Source organism: Eutrigla gurnardus, assembly GCF_963514095.1.
Source record: "Eutrigla gurnardus genome assembly, chromosome: 10".
Lineage (NCBI taxonomy): Eukaryota > Metazoa > Chordata > Actinopteri > Perciformes > Triglidae > Eutrigla > Eutrigla gurnardus.
Window position 1 is genome coordinate 17,995,242 of NC_139924.1, and position 14,586 is coordinate 18,009,827.

At 43.8% G+C, this 14,586-nt stretch overlaps 1 protein-coding gene across 1 annotated transcript in view; it reads right to left on the bottom strand.

The window, feature by feature from the left end:
* The window catches only part of clmpb (CXADR like membrane protein b), a 61,337-nt gene that overhangs the window by 8,059 nt on the left and 38,692 nt on the right, over nucleotides 1-14,586 (bottom strand). Inside the window, exons 2-4 of the mRNA XM_084019654.1 lie at nucleotides 8,442-8,593; nucleotides 3,850-4,054; nucleotides 1,266-1,436 (exon numbers count right to left, since the gene is read on the bottom strand). Coding sequence (XP_083875780.1) covers nucleotides 1,266-1,436; nucleotides 3,850-4,054; nucleotides 8,442-8,593 — 528 coding nt within the window. The remainder of the gene's footprint in view (nucleotides 1-1,265; nucleotides 1,437-3,849; nucleotides 4,055-8,441; nucleotides 8,594-14,586) is intronic.

The following is a 14,586-nucleotide window of genomic DNA, read 5'->3' on the forward strand; positions in this document are numbered from 1 at the left end:
TGACATTTGCAGGACTTGTGAGACAAATGAAATGTGTTTTATGGTTGAGGAAAGAGAGAGAGGGGGAGAGAGACATTGATGGAATGTTTATTTAAGAAGGAGGCCCGTCACACTGAGGTGGACTCGAAGAGAGGAACAGGCGAATCCCACATTCTCATGGGATATTAAGTCATCCCCACCAATGACAACCATGTGATATTACCTTTCACCAGACCCCATAAATAATGGCTGTTGACGCTGTGTGTTATCGTCCAATGAAAACTAATTAGACCGAACAGGTGTTGTTTGGTGGAGGTCATTAATTCGAAGGGTTTTGTCTGGGCACGTGCTATCGCAGATGCCAATTGAACACCGGAGAGAAAACTGAGACAGCAAGGTCGGCACCCGGGGGGTGTTTACGCCGGTTTAGAGAATACACAGTGCGGAGAATTTCCCTACCGTTAGCCTTTCTGCTATAAACCGTCTCTGTTGCTTTTTTAGAGGCAGATATAGCCTGGTTATGATCCAAGAGGACTGCCAGAATCCACACCATGCGCACAAAGTGTGCCTCAGGGCTACCACCGAGCCAATGTTTTTTTTATTTTTTTTTATATAAAGAATGTAACACAAGCTGCCAGACCAGTTCTGTGTATTACATTTGTTTTTCTCCACTTTACACATAATCCAAAAAAAACATTGTTTACACTGACTCCATGCGTGCAGGTATAATTCACTCGAGCCAGGGCTGACATTTCAATGTCACGGACATCTTCATCAGATGACAGTATCGGCCTGGACTCGTGTATTTATACAACTCATCCCAACAGAGTACAAGTAGAACTCACAGGGCGGTTTTTCTGTTTGATTTCCTGTGGAGAAAAAGTGTAGCATGCATAATGTGGTCTTTAGCTCTAGATGATGGTACTGGCACTGGTCTAAAGATAAGAAGAGGCATGCAGACTCAGTGGCCTAATTGGGACAATTTGTGCCCATCTAAGTGCCCTTTATTAAAGCATTGTAACTGCTAATTATATGGTGTATCAGCTCCAAGGGACACCAGGAGAATGTCGCAGTACTGGGCAGATTTAGGTGTCCTTTTTTTATAAATGTATGAATGGGTAGTTGGGAGGAGACGACCGAAAGCCAGCGTCCTCAGCAAAACACTTCCTTGGATAAACGCAGCCTATAAAAATCGCTAATATGAACATAAATCTTCATAGCATTTCTCTGCAGAGGGCTTGAATGATGAATCAGCGTGTCAGCGTAGTGCCAATTATTTTCCTTACCTATCAGTGCCAGGTTTGGCAACTTGCCCAGGCTCTTGCCTTTGTCCAGTACTCGCTCCCACTTGTAGTTGATGGGGTCGGAGCCATCGCTGGACTTGCAGCTCAGCTTGACATCGCTGCCCTCCAGGAGGAGTTTGCCATCCATCCAGCACCTCGGCTTGGAAGGTTTGACTGTAAGAACGCACGGGAATCAGAAACATCCTGATACGAAAGTGCCAAAAACAAACACGTGATGCTTCTAGGTCACATCGCTACAGATATACTTGTAAAATCGAGTTGTTCAACCATAAAGATGCCTTTTACTTATTGTGATGTAATAACAGAGCAAAGCAAGCTAAGGCAAATGTATTATTATACATGTAAATTATAATGATTTAATATTATGATATGAAGTTAACTTTTACTTAGCCAGATATACTAGACCAAATATTAATCTGGGGCACCATCAAAACAGGCGTTGTAGTTATTCCACTGGCAATGGTTGAGAAACTGTGGCCTGTGTGATTGTATTGGAATATAGATACATTTCTTATTTAAAAAAAAATAATAATAATAAAGCTGAAAAAAGAATGTCCTATGACTTCACAACAGCCCCTTTCCATTCAGTGTCAATGATTAGGTTAGTGATGATTTCACTCTCCAAGTAAATGGATAATCTCTTTAAATAAAAATAAAAAAAACATGTCTGCACAAATTATTTCATAATGTAAAGCCAAGTGAAACAGCCCAAAGCCAGAGGATCAGCTCAAAATAAAACACCACATAAAATGAAGAGCAAAGGCATGAATGTGCCATAATAAGAAGCTTGTTAAGTTGCGTCAAAGTTGAAATGTTTAAAATACATTGTAACATGTATTTGTATATGCCTGTTTATATCCATTACTGGTGTCATTAACCATTTTTAATAAGGGTGAATCTAGCATCACACTCATTTCTCTGAGCTGGTGATGCACAGAACAACAATCCCATAGGGAACGGATCAATGTGACCCCAAAGCTGGCTGTGGACGCTTGTGGTAATATGTTCTCCACAGGTCAGAGGTTTGGTCACAGTCCAGTAGCTGGAGGCACAGTATAGTATAGCTGCTGCCTGCTCAGCTCTGTACAGCTGCTCTCTTTAGATACACGCTGAGAGGCACCGCAAAGCCATAAAAGCGGGAAAACAGCTCACTGTTTTCTCCCTCCCAAGTAATTTATTTTTAGATCAGTGGTGGGCTAAATTTAAACATCTATTTAGTGTTTTTCCTCTGCTGTCATATTAGCAATATTGAAGTATAAGTAGCTGTGATGCTAAAATGTAGAGTCGGTGGTTAGGGGTCAGGTTAGGTTATGGCTCGTAGCTTTGTCGGGGTCAGTTAGGCCTAACTGTAGCAGGGGCAGTTGGAGCCTCGGACACAAATGAACACACCTTTATTTGCCCCCACACAAACACACTTAATGAAAAGGGAAAGAAATATCTGCACAGTGCAGGCATCCGGGGCGCTACTGTGCACACTTGCACAAAAACACAAACAAAAAAAACGAAACCACTGGGGGCACACATAAAAAAAGCCTGGCGTGCACACAAGCACATACGCTCACACAACGTCTCATGCCAAGCCAGCTAGCAGCTCAGCTGCCAAGCTATTATCTTAGCGTGGGGAGCGGGAGGAGAAAATGCAAATGTTCGTCTCTCTCAAAATCGAAAGTGTCACCGCAAAGCTGAGGGCAATTTGTAAAAATTGAGGCACTAACTCACTGAAATGTCTTTATGGAAGAGAGGAGAGTGAGCGCGAGAGGATTAACAGACTGTTCCATTAGAAAACCAATAACCGCCGGTTGAACTAATCTCCCATGATGTTTTAATAAATCGCCTGCTTTTCTGACATCGAGAGCACTCTTGCTCCTCCCGCTGGACTTTGTGGCTGGCTTTTTGTGGTGCAGCCGCTCCCCCTTTTGCTTTCTGTCCTTCAGAGTTGTTGAGCTATTTGAAACATGCAGGCAGACAAAAATATTTCCAGTGAGCTAGTTGTAGAGCTAAGCCACTTAGAAACCAACTGCATATTGGGCTAATGAGGAAAAACAAAAAAGAAGGAACTCATGAAGATGAAAACAGGGTTTTAGCTTCAGATGTGACTTGTAAGCTTATCTGTAGATGGATGACAGATTACTTTTACAATGTCATTTTTAACTAAATATCATTATCGAATGTATTTCAAACAACGGTCTGTTTTCTCTTTGATCTCATAGGGGGGGACACAAATGCATTAGCCTATGCTATGTAGCCACATAAAGACTTTAACCCGATGCTTGTCCATGTAACTCAGACCCTAACACAATCAATCATGCTCTTCCAGACCCAGCCGCATGTTTCTGGTCTCACCTCATCAACAAACCAATCCAAACGAACCCAAACAGCATGAGCAAAATCAAATCACACTGTCTGAATCAATCATTAGGGACAGTCAGCATGACGGAGGAAATGTGCCAGGCTAATGATCCCGTGATTAGGTCTCTCTCTGCGTGTGTGTGTGTGTGTGTAGAAATGGGTTTGGGTCTCTTCATAATGAGTGTGTGTCTATTGCAATGTGTCTGACAACACTCACCCAGCACAATGAGGTTGACCTGGCTCCAGTGGTACTTCCCCCCGGTCTTGACCTTGCAGTAGTATTCCCCGGAGTCGGTCAGCAGCAGATCGCTGATTAGCAGGGAGGCATCTCCACCCAGGTACTCCCCAGCAAAGGAGAGGCGGCTGGCCTCACTGCCCGTCGCCTCATTGGTGTACACTTGGCCGCCAAAGAAGGTAATGATCTGGATATATGGAAGAGAAGAAAGTCAGATTTAACATTGTTTACTAGTTCTACATAAACTCAACAACAAGCTCCTTTTGCCTCCTCCTCTTCTCTTCCACATGAACCTCACAAAACCAACATTTTCATTGGTGACGACAGTATTCATCTAATTAAAGCAACCAATCCCCCAAATAAGGCTTTCATATCATAGCCTGCCATCACCGTACAGCGGAAACCTATCCACCTCGTCCCTGACTGGGCGAACGGTGTTGAGAAAAACAGAATACCAGCACTAATGGGTAACAATGTTAACAATCACTTTTTAATTAACGCTCGGGAAATAATATTTCACAAATGAACGCATTTGCTGGAATGCCAGTATCCTGCCAGTGTTCATTTAGCTGATTATCCGTGAGTGCCGTTATCTCCTAATGCCCTACTATGAGCCGAGCTGTCAAATTGACCAAATAAAAATCTATTCCTGTGCTGAGATAAACGATTAAAATGAAAAAATAAGGCTTGAAAACTATTTTTCTACAGTTTGTTATTTAGCAGAAAAACAACAACTTACTTCACAGATTTCAATAAAAGAAGAACAAATTAGGCTAATTAGTCAAGCAAGATTTTGGGCAAACTTATCCATGCTACTTTAAAGCACTTTAATAAGTTTAATTTGTTTTGCCACGCTTCCTGCAAATTATTTCAGTCTTCACCAAATAAACATTTATTCTTTTGTTCAATTATGTGATAATGTTATCCTACAATCATGCCGCCAAGTTTTTCAGCATTGCATAAACTGAGTGCATTATGCTATTGTGAGCGTATAGTGCTCCATCAGAGAATTAGCATACATTAGCATGTTGGCTAGCTGGGCAGTGCCATGACCCTGTGGGCCTCTGGATCTCTCCATTTAGTGTTCACAATAAACAGCCAGGAAAACTGCAGTATTGCCATCTGTATTGTATATGACTTACTCCATATCACGACAAAATATAAAAAGACAAGATAAACAACATTCAGTTCTAGTGTGAACTTTGAAAGTAACTAAAATTAGGCTGACACAGAAAAAGATGTTTGTGTTACGCTATTTCCCCTTTCTCCTTTTTCATGTATTTTTAGCACAAGGTTCATTGATGTCTGCAAAGACTTGGTCTTCAAAGGAAAAATCTGGATGATTTGAAACTTCATTGAAGACATCGAGAATCTGTAAACCTGAACTGGGAAGCTTTGATTTTCCCTTCCCTGCCTGTTTATGTCTTTGTATGGCTTATTTCTATATACTCTTCTTGTTTCTCTTTCCCTCTCTCTCCATCCACATCCGCTAACACAAACAAACACAGCTGTCACAGTGGCCTATTACTCAGGGCAAGTGAGAGCCTGCAGATGGGGACTGCTAAATGCTGGTGCCACAGCGCATCAGTGCCTAAGAAACCGGGGCACCTGCTGTGATCACAGGTGACGACTGGCCATTTACACAAGTGTGCACACATACGCGCACACACACAGACCTGCCCACACAAAGTCGCTTCCAAGCAAATGCAGAGAGGAAACGCACTCTGAATGCAAGCATACATTACCGTGCCACAGCTACAGGCACAGAGCGACACGACGCTGGCACCTAAACAAAGCGAGACATATTTGAAAAAAAGCACCCGCCTGCAGGCACACTTCTGTTGCCTTCATGAACTCATTTATTCCTCGCACACACATAAGTATACACCACAAGTGGATGTGCATTCGTGCCTCTGGTCATGTCTGGGTGGACTCTCAACACGTACCGATTGTGAGTGAGTGTGAGGAATTAAAGAAGGATTTTGAAAAATGGCCACAGGCTGTTGACATACTCCAAATTTAAAATGAGGTATTTTGGAAATGGAGCGCCTCTACCTGCTTAGTCTTTTGAACGTGTGAGCAGCAATTAGATGAAACATGTTGAGTGTATAAGAACCGGGATTTTGACTGTATGCGTGTGGCAAAAATGTTAGATTGACATTATATCTTTGTGTAAAAAAAACAAGAGATTTTTGTTTCAAGCTGTTAATATAGTCATCTGAATAGTAAGAGTAAGAAGAAATGCAGAAAAAATACACATATTTCACATTGTTGGAGACTCTCTCCACTCTACTTTTAATGAATATTCATCAGCTCAGTGGGTCATAATTGTCCTGGTTATAAATGCCAATAAAGAAAGCTGATAATCAAAACTGTGTGCTGGAAGGGCAGCAATTCTGAATTTTCTTCCGCTTAGGCGGCTTACTTTCATAGTTTTTTTGGAAAATGACATCCTACCAGGTCTGTGCCGACTGTGGCTATGGTAACTACCAGTGATTTGAGTGACTTTATTTATAGCGCAGTAGAAACCAAAGTCTTTATTATTCATCTTGATGAATGTAGATGATTTTCGAAACGTCAGTAGCCCCTCTGTGTCCTTAACACATGTAGCCTGTACATTTGCTAACAGAAGCTAAATGTTGACAAGATGCTGTTTCCCTCTCAACATGGCTTTCCAGCAGAACAAAAGGATGATTTATTCATTCACCTAGAGGCACAGTCTCTTTCCTAATCAAATTTTCAGACGTTTGATTTTAATTAATGGCGCCTTCAATGTTATCTTCCCGTTAAATATTCATTGCAATGTGCCCCCCCCCCCCCCCGAATCATCAAAGCACAAGACACATGTTTTCCCCTTTCTCTCGTTCGGAGCCTCTCTGTTTCCCCCTCCGCACGCTCCTTTTCTTTTCTTTTCTCACAATTCTGTATGCTAACCAACACATCAGTGCATGAACAAACGAGTCTGAAAGAGAGAAGAAATATCTTTCTTCCGACAGGAAGACAGCGAGATTTTACGCTCTGTCTGTCATCAGATACAACGCTGAATTTGGGTGAAGAAAGGCAATGAATCAAAACCAGTGAAACTATACCAAAAAACATCTCAGCGGCTCTGAGAAACAAAACCAAGCAAGGCTATAAGACTCTCAGCCAGTTGATGCTTTACTTAGTACGGAATAGTTGTAGGCCTACTTTTACTGATTTCTGCTGATTTCATGTTTTGTGTAGGAAAAACCCACAGAAGTGTCACTGTAATTACTGCAGAGCATTTTCTAACACGCAATGTAATTACGCAAATTGTGTATTTCACTAAAGTAAACAATTTCAAAGACAAGTAGATTGCAGCAGATGCTTAATATGCTCAATGGTAATTCATTCTCAGGATACGAAGCCTTTATAACCAGTGGGTAAAAAAACGAGTATCGCAACTTGCAGAGAAAGCAAGACTAGAGTGACAGATATGCAGCGTAAACTGCCTTCATTTCCGTGAGCTGGCATTTCGGAAAGCCGTTTGCCTTGTTTAGAGCTTGAGGGAGTGCGTGTGCTGCCTCACATCAGTTGTGTGTTGGCAAAGCAGCGTGAAGCAAAATCTCTAGAGAACCCGAAGTCTCCACTGAAGCTTGTTTTATGGAGAAATACTGCAGCAATGCTGCCCCGTCTGTTAGCCAACATTGACTGGAGTTAGCGGTTTCTAGCTAGTTCTTAAGGTTACTGTTAGGTACGATACCGAGCTTACAGCAATAGTGTTTGTGCCTTATCATTCTGTAGAAAAGGGGACCAAGGTTGTGACTTGGGGAACATTCTGGGGCACGATTGCTCCTCTGTGAAAGGCACTAAAGCTTGAAGTGCAACAGTAACTTGGCATTGAGTTAATGTGCAACTCTTATGGCTCCTGTAGGAAATCAATAAGCAAAAGCATCTCACGCAGGAACGATAGGAGCTACATAAAAAAGTGGATGAGTGACAGAAGGGAGGGAGGTAGAGGGAAAGAAAGAGGAGGAGAACATAAAATACAGCAGTAGTAGGTCTCCAGGATTTGAAGCATAAACTGTAAGAAGTGGACGTAGTCAATTTTGCAACTGGGAAACAGAAATGACCATATTTGGACTGCGGAGGAGCGATGGACGGATCTGACGAACACAAGCTGCAGAGCATCAACCTTATCGCATCTGGCTCCATCTGGAGAGAAGCTGTTAACAAAGTCCACTCCCATAAGTTGAGGAAAACTTTTACAGCTATGTGTTAAAGTAATCTTAGTAGCTAACTGCATTGATAGCATGGTAGCAACAGTAGCCAGGCCGTGGTAGCGACTGGTAGCGACGCCGTGGTAGCGACGCCGTGGTAGCGACGCCATGGTAGCGACGCCGTGGTAGCGACCTGTCAATTGCTTGCCATCAAAAGTTTTCAAGTTGTTGTGTTTCCATTCAGCTTGAAGCACAAAACATTTGTACTTTTTAAACATCTGAAGAGGCAATGAATAGTTAAAGAAGCATTACAGTTTTTTTTACAGTCATTTGAATGAATGTGTTAAAAAAACAAACAAAAAACCCCAAAAAGAACAAGAAATCTCATCTCACCACTTTCTGTTTGGAGTTTGGTTTTTGCAGTAGCCACTCAATGTCGAGGGAGTTGGACGACGGGAACTGGTGGTGGCATGGTAAGGTGGCATTGTCCCCAACGACCTTCTTCATCTCCGTCTGGGCTCCCACTGTCAGCAGGCTGAAGAGAGCTGAGGAAGAGAAAGGTGGGGATTTGGGAGGGGGGGGGGGGAGACATAGAAAGATGTCAGGTGGGGGGCATTTGCTCGATCCAAACTTGAGACGAGAGGCAGATGCTGCAGATAGGAAGCAAAACCATGCCGATGGAGGAAATTGAGACGGGGGAACGCGGTGAGAGACATGACCCAGAATCCCAATCGCTATCTGACAGATGCGCCGATACGTCACACCCGGACACTGAGCAGAGGGGATTCTTTTTACAGGAAAGAGTTAGGCATTGGAGGTCAGGCAGAACAGTTATGATGAGGGGAAGTGAACCGAAGAGACTTAGAGACTTGAATTTCAAAAAATTTGTCATACTAGTCCTTTTAGTTTTTTTCTATTCTATTATGAAAATGGGATTTAGATATAACATATCCACAGGAATACACAATCATACCAAGAGAAGCACACACACACAGACACACACACACACACACACACACACACACAAAATATCCCACAGTCTCAGTGACGAACTTGGGTTGCAGTAAAAAGCAGCAATAATTATGATTGTGTGCACAAGGGAGTGCCTTTGGGCACCGGCCAGACTGTCAGGGCCTGTGTCTCAGTGGGGGAGCAGCGAGGCTAATTTATTGGAGGACGCTGGACAGCCCGGCGGGCTTGAGTGGAATTAGCCAGAGGCGTCACAGGGGGGTTTTGCTGGAAGCTGAAACTGTGGATGGTGTTGGTGAGTGTGTGTGTGTGTTTTGTGTGTGTCCAGAGGGGGTGGAGCGCTGCTGAGATAGCCAACTCCTTCAACCTAGTAGTAAGACATGATACGGCAGAGTGCCACTGTGTTCACACACTCAAATGTGACAGATATTTTTGGGCTACAACATTTAACTTAACTACCTGCCTCTCGTTTAATTGCTGAACGAGCCAATAGCTCCTGGGGATACTGAGCGTGTAAATATTGTTACATCTCCTTTTCATTATCATGCTGCTTAATAGCTCGAAGGCTCAATATTTACTTTTGTTTGCACAGAATAAATACAAATTATAGTCAGGGACACGCACTGAGGGGAAAAAAGGGAAAAAAAAACGATGCACATTAACAGGTGTCGTGTCTGCGGTGGAGTGATTCAGAGCCAAATGTGGCCTGTGAACGCATCAGCATTCGCCGGGCGCCTGTCCACTTGTTGACCGGTCTGCCCTCAAAGGAGCCAACACCCTGCCCCATGCGTGATCTCTAGGCCAATGAAAATGTCAGCTCTGTGCTCTGAAACCAATGAGTCAGTGCTGACGCAGGACACAGAGGAGCACACACAAAACGGCTTCTTCCGAGGGAGCTTCAGTCAAACGGATGACATCATCCTGATTTCAGCAGTTATTCAAGTTTTGTTAAAAGCTCCCTCTCTACTTTGCGAGTCCCAATGCCTGTAAGGATTCCCCGTTGCCGTTCACCAGTTGGACAGGGAGAGGGCACTTCGTGGCTGTGTTTGAGTGTTTGTGTGTCCATTTGGCAGGGTTTGTTGTTGAGGTCCTTCTGCTCCATTGGACCACCTGTTCAGTTCAAGTTGTTAGTCAGCAGAAAAACAAGGGCCACCCCCTCCTAACCGAGGAGCGTCAGGGCCCCAAAGATATCCCCGTTTATGACTTTTTAATGCGGCATTTGCAGGGTCATTTATCTTGTGGGCTCCCCACTGATATTAGTTCAGATGTCAGAAGAGAGCGAGAGGGAGTTTTGTGGCGAGGGAGAATTGTCAGACGATCGGTGTGTGTGCAGTTGGTTGGACCTAATGGTGCGAGTTAAAGCTTGATGGTGGTATAGGGGTCTGCTGGGAGACCTGTGCCCATCGTCTCCCCTTAGCTCCTCAGGCTCACCTCCGTAATCAGTGCTCTCACAGCCATCGGCAGCCCTGGACTGAACCCAGCACCCGGTAGCAGGCCTGATAAGAGCTCCCCCGCTTCTTTTCTCACCTCCCACCTCCTACTTAACTGCCTACCGCTTCAACTAGACTGTAAATGGAAGAGTTAACCTCAAAGATAGATAGGCCGGGCCGACAGGGCATTTCAATCTTTTTCTTCACACAAAGCATTAGACTTTCTATGAGCTGACTTTAAATTGACCTTTAAACAATGACTGGGGTCAGCTCAGTAACTTTGGCATCACTGTAATCAAAAATGCTCTTTGTCACCCTACAATGAAGATGTGAGTGCTGTTAATTGTATGTATTTTACAGGAGAAAAAAAAGGCAGTCAATGTGCTGTATCTGTGACGGAAGGAAAATTGTCTTAGTTCATGTCAGAAAGAGTTGGCAGACAAAATCAAAATGGGTATTGTTGGTTGGTATACAGTTGCTGCTCCCCACTTTCCCCACTTATTTATGGTCTTGCAGAATGGCTTTTGTGCTGCGGAATGAATGACACAGTGCTCCCAAAATAAGCTCGCCTTCATGTGCGTTTGCATTGGGATTGGCCTCATTTACCGTGTGCACAGCTGGGACGGTTGGACTGCAAGACCCCACCGTTTGTGTCAACACCGACTGTGAGACACGGCAGAATTCATCGCTGTGGCAGCTATGCACACACAGTATGAAAAATTGTTTGGTCAGTCCGGTTTAGGTGTACGACCTTGGCTTTTAATGTGCAGCAAGGTGACCGAGAAAGACTAAAAACTGTGAAAACGTATCAGCTTAAACCAGCGATAACGCTGCTGGTGCGCAGTGCTGTGCATGCACTCACATGTCTTTATGAGATTCCATAAGGACACGGGAAAAGGCCATCTGAATAAACATGGCCATCTCGCGGGGGAGATAAATGTGGAGAGGACTTGTGATATGGTAGCTGGCACCATATTCCATGTCCTCCATACTTCTTTCTGGAGCCTTTGTGTCTGCTTTTCTCAGCGCCGCTCGGCGTCACGCTTTCATTTGTGGCGAGGTTCAATCCTTACCCACAGAAAGAAAGGACAGAAGCATATCATAATTAACAAATGAAAGCGGATGCTAACACCAGAGGTTTGGAGGGAGAGAGAGAGAGAGAGACAGAGACAGAGAGAGAGAGACAGAGAGAGAGGGAGAGAGGCTATGGTGAAATATGGAGAAACCCATTTCTATGAAAAGGCCCTAGGGGGAGTTGTGCTCCAGTAAATCCGCCTTACAGAGCCCTGCAATCGTGTTATAGTGTGGCCAGTGAGATGGACTGACAGACAAACAAGGCAGGCCTGGATCTTTCACACTGCCCAAAGTCAAGCTCCATATCCCCTCAGTCAGCACATTGGCCTGGCTGGGGTCTTTGCTGCGTCCAAAGCTTGTGACCTCTGGTGCTCAAACAGAGCAGATCAGAGAAGGGAGGGGGACAGAGAGAGATGGGGGGGTGGGGGTGGAGAGATGTTGCAATGCCTTACTTTGAGCACTTAATGTAAGTCACCGGTGGGCAGGATGGATTATACCACCACAAAGATGGTTTTAGACGCAGGTTAGCAGATGCACAATAGGAGGGTAAGACCGGAGCTGTCACTGTTTAATTCTGCAGACAATTCCCTATTATGTGCATTCACACCATCCACATTTTCTGTGTCTGCCGCTGTGTATGAGGCATGCTTTATGCGAACACATGCTGCCTATGTAGCCTACATAACACAAAACCTAGGGACTATTTTTTTGCAGACAGTAACCGGCACCTCGGCGCATTACCCACATTTGAGTAATCTGTACAGCTTCAGTGTTGCAGGCTAAAGTAACACACATGTCCAAACTCTGTCAATCTGTATAAGAACTGCTTGTCTGTTACAGGTTTATTGAAGAACAGGATTAAATGCAAGAGAAAGAGCCTTAAGATGTTAAGAAATGACCTCTATAAATTCTCTAAAATATAGGACTTTTTGCATCTAACCAGAACATCTAACTCCCATTTTTTATTGCAGATGCAAAGCTAGCTTTTAGCTGAATTGGGACATGCTGAGAGGAGCAAGGGGCTGATGAGACAACAGGGAAATACTCACCGCCCCCACCGATACTACAGCATTCTTGTGTGACCTGAATTGGCAAATCAAATGCCAAACACATAGCTACAAATACCACCAATGTAGCACAGAGAATCACATGTAGTAGGTTACGTCTTGTCCTTTCCCCTTTTCCTGACATCTTTATGGATTTCAAGACGGAAAAGCCAAAAGAAATCTTCTGATGCCAACGGACAAGGTCGAGGTCGCCTCCAGTTGTTAACGCAATCTGAGCGCCTACAAAAACAACCTCCCATGCACACTGTGCGAGTCCTTTATTCATACAGCCGCCGCTCCCTTTTTAATTACAGCTTCTTAAGGGGTACGTCGCTTTAAATGTACCAAGTCATCATGCCCTATTAAAACACATGTTTTGCATACGGTACACTACACTAGTCTCCTTGTAGTTTCAAGGTCCAACTAGTGAATATATTGCTTGTGTGAAAATCAAAGGGGCTGCTTTTTTTTTTACCCTGACTAGAGGCTGACTCTTTGAAGGGATAAAATCCCATAATCCTCCTCGTCTTACACCCTGCGACCGACGTTCCCTTCTGCTGACTAAAGGTTTCGTCTGGTACACTTTACAATAAGGTACATAGAGTCATAGAGTAAGGAAACAAATAAGAGCTAACTTGCTAAAATAGCTTGCTAATTAGCGATAGCTTATAAGCAGTTCTGGAATAATTTAAATAAGACATGACAATTATATATATATATCATTTCTCATTATGAGACAGTAACTACACTGTTGCCCAAATCGCAATATTTTGTTTTCAGACACAATCCTCTGTGTATTCCTATTTAAATGCATCAGTAATCACGTTGGGCAACTATATAGGCAACGCTGTATTACCATGTACAGTACCTCAAAAGAGGCTCGCCAATTGATTATGCTATTTCGCTTGAGAGTGTCACCCATTTATTTCCACTATTTGTAGCGCATGAGGGTCACTTGAGGGGTGAGTCATCTGGATCATGAAAGTGGGGGCCTTCTTGTTCATGTTCATCCTTGAAGAGGGGTTTCTAAGAAGTCTGGCTGGAGCTGTAATGGTTGAGGACTAAAAGAAGCAATGGAATCATTTCCACGATAATCCCCTGCACCTGGAGGGGGGAAGGTGGATGGGAAAAGAAAGGTAGGACCAATGGAAATGGTGGAAACAGGAGATGAGGTCTGAATAATGTAAGGCCCTGTGGTAAATGTTCACCTCGTGCCGCTCTTATCGCCTTCATTAGCATCTCTTTCATGGCCTGAACATTGCTGTCACGTGGAGCGAAAGGGATGCCGCCCCGCTGACAGATCCCAGGAATAGATCCGAAATTAGTTTTGCAACAAGCACTTTTAATTCCCCAAAAGTATTCTGCATTTTCTCTCCCAAAAAAATAAGGAAGTGAAGGGAGAAGTGGTTTTGCTTCTGGGGAACCAGAGGGAGGGAAGCAAAACCTGCTGACAGTGCTATACACATCTTATCAATGCTACATCTGGTCACCCGCACCCATGGGTGTAGCTGTCCAAGATGCTACGGCCACTCCATAATAGCCTGAATCCGAAGAGCACAGAGATCTCATGAACGGGCGACACTTTAGTTCTAATGTGTTCACGGAGCCGTACGACACATACTGCTTGCTTTTACCATCTTTGTTCAAGTTTACTGGATCGGTCTCCTTCCAAAAACTCCAGAAATACATTCACATTCAAAATGAAAGCACTTCACTTTATATTGGGCGGCCTGACTTGTCATTCTTTCCACCTTATCCGGCTTTTGTAAATACAAAAAAACCCACAGCTACAGCCGCGTGACCGAGTGGAAAGAGTGACAAGCAGCAGACTTAGAACTCTTGTCTCTAGCAACAAAAAAAAAACCCTGTGATTGTCATTGGCTTGAAGTTTAACATTAAAAACCAATTCATCACTTTGGAAGGATGGTCCCCATTTAAAAATGTTAATTACAGCAAGGCATCTTAGAGACTTCGGCCTGACTTGCAGAATAATCTGCAGAAGCTTGCGTGGCGTTAAAC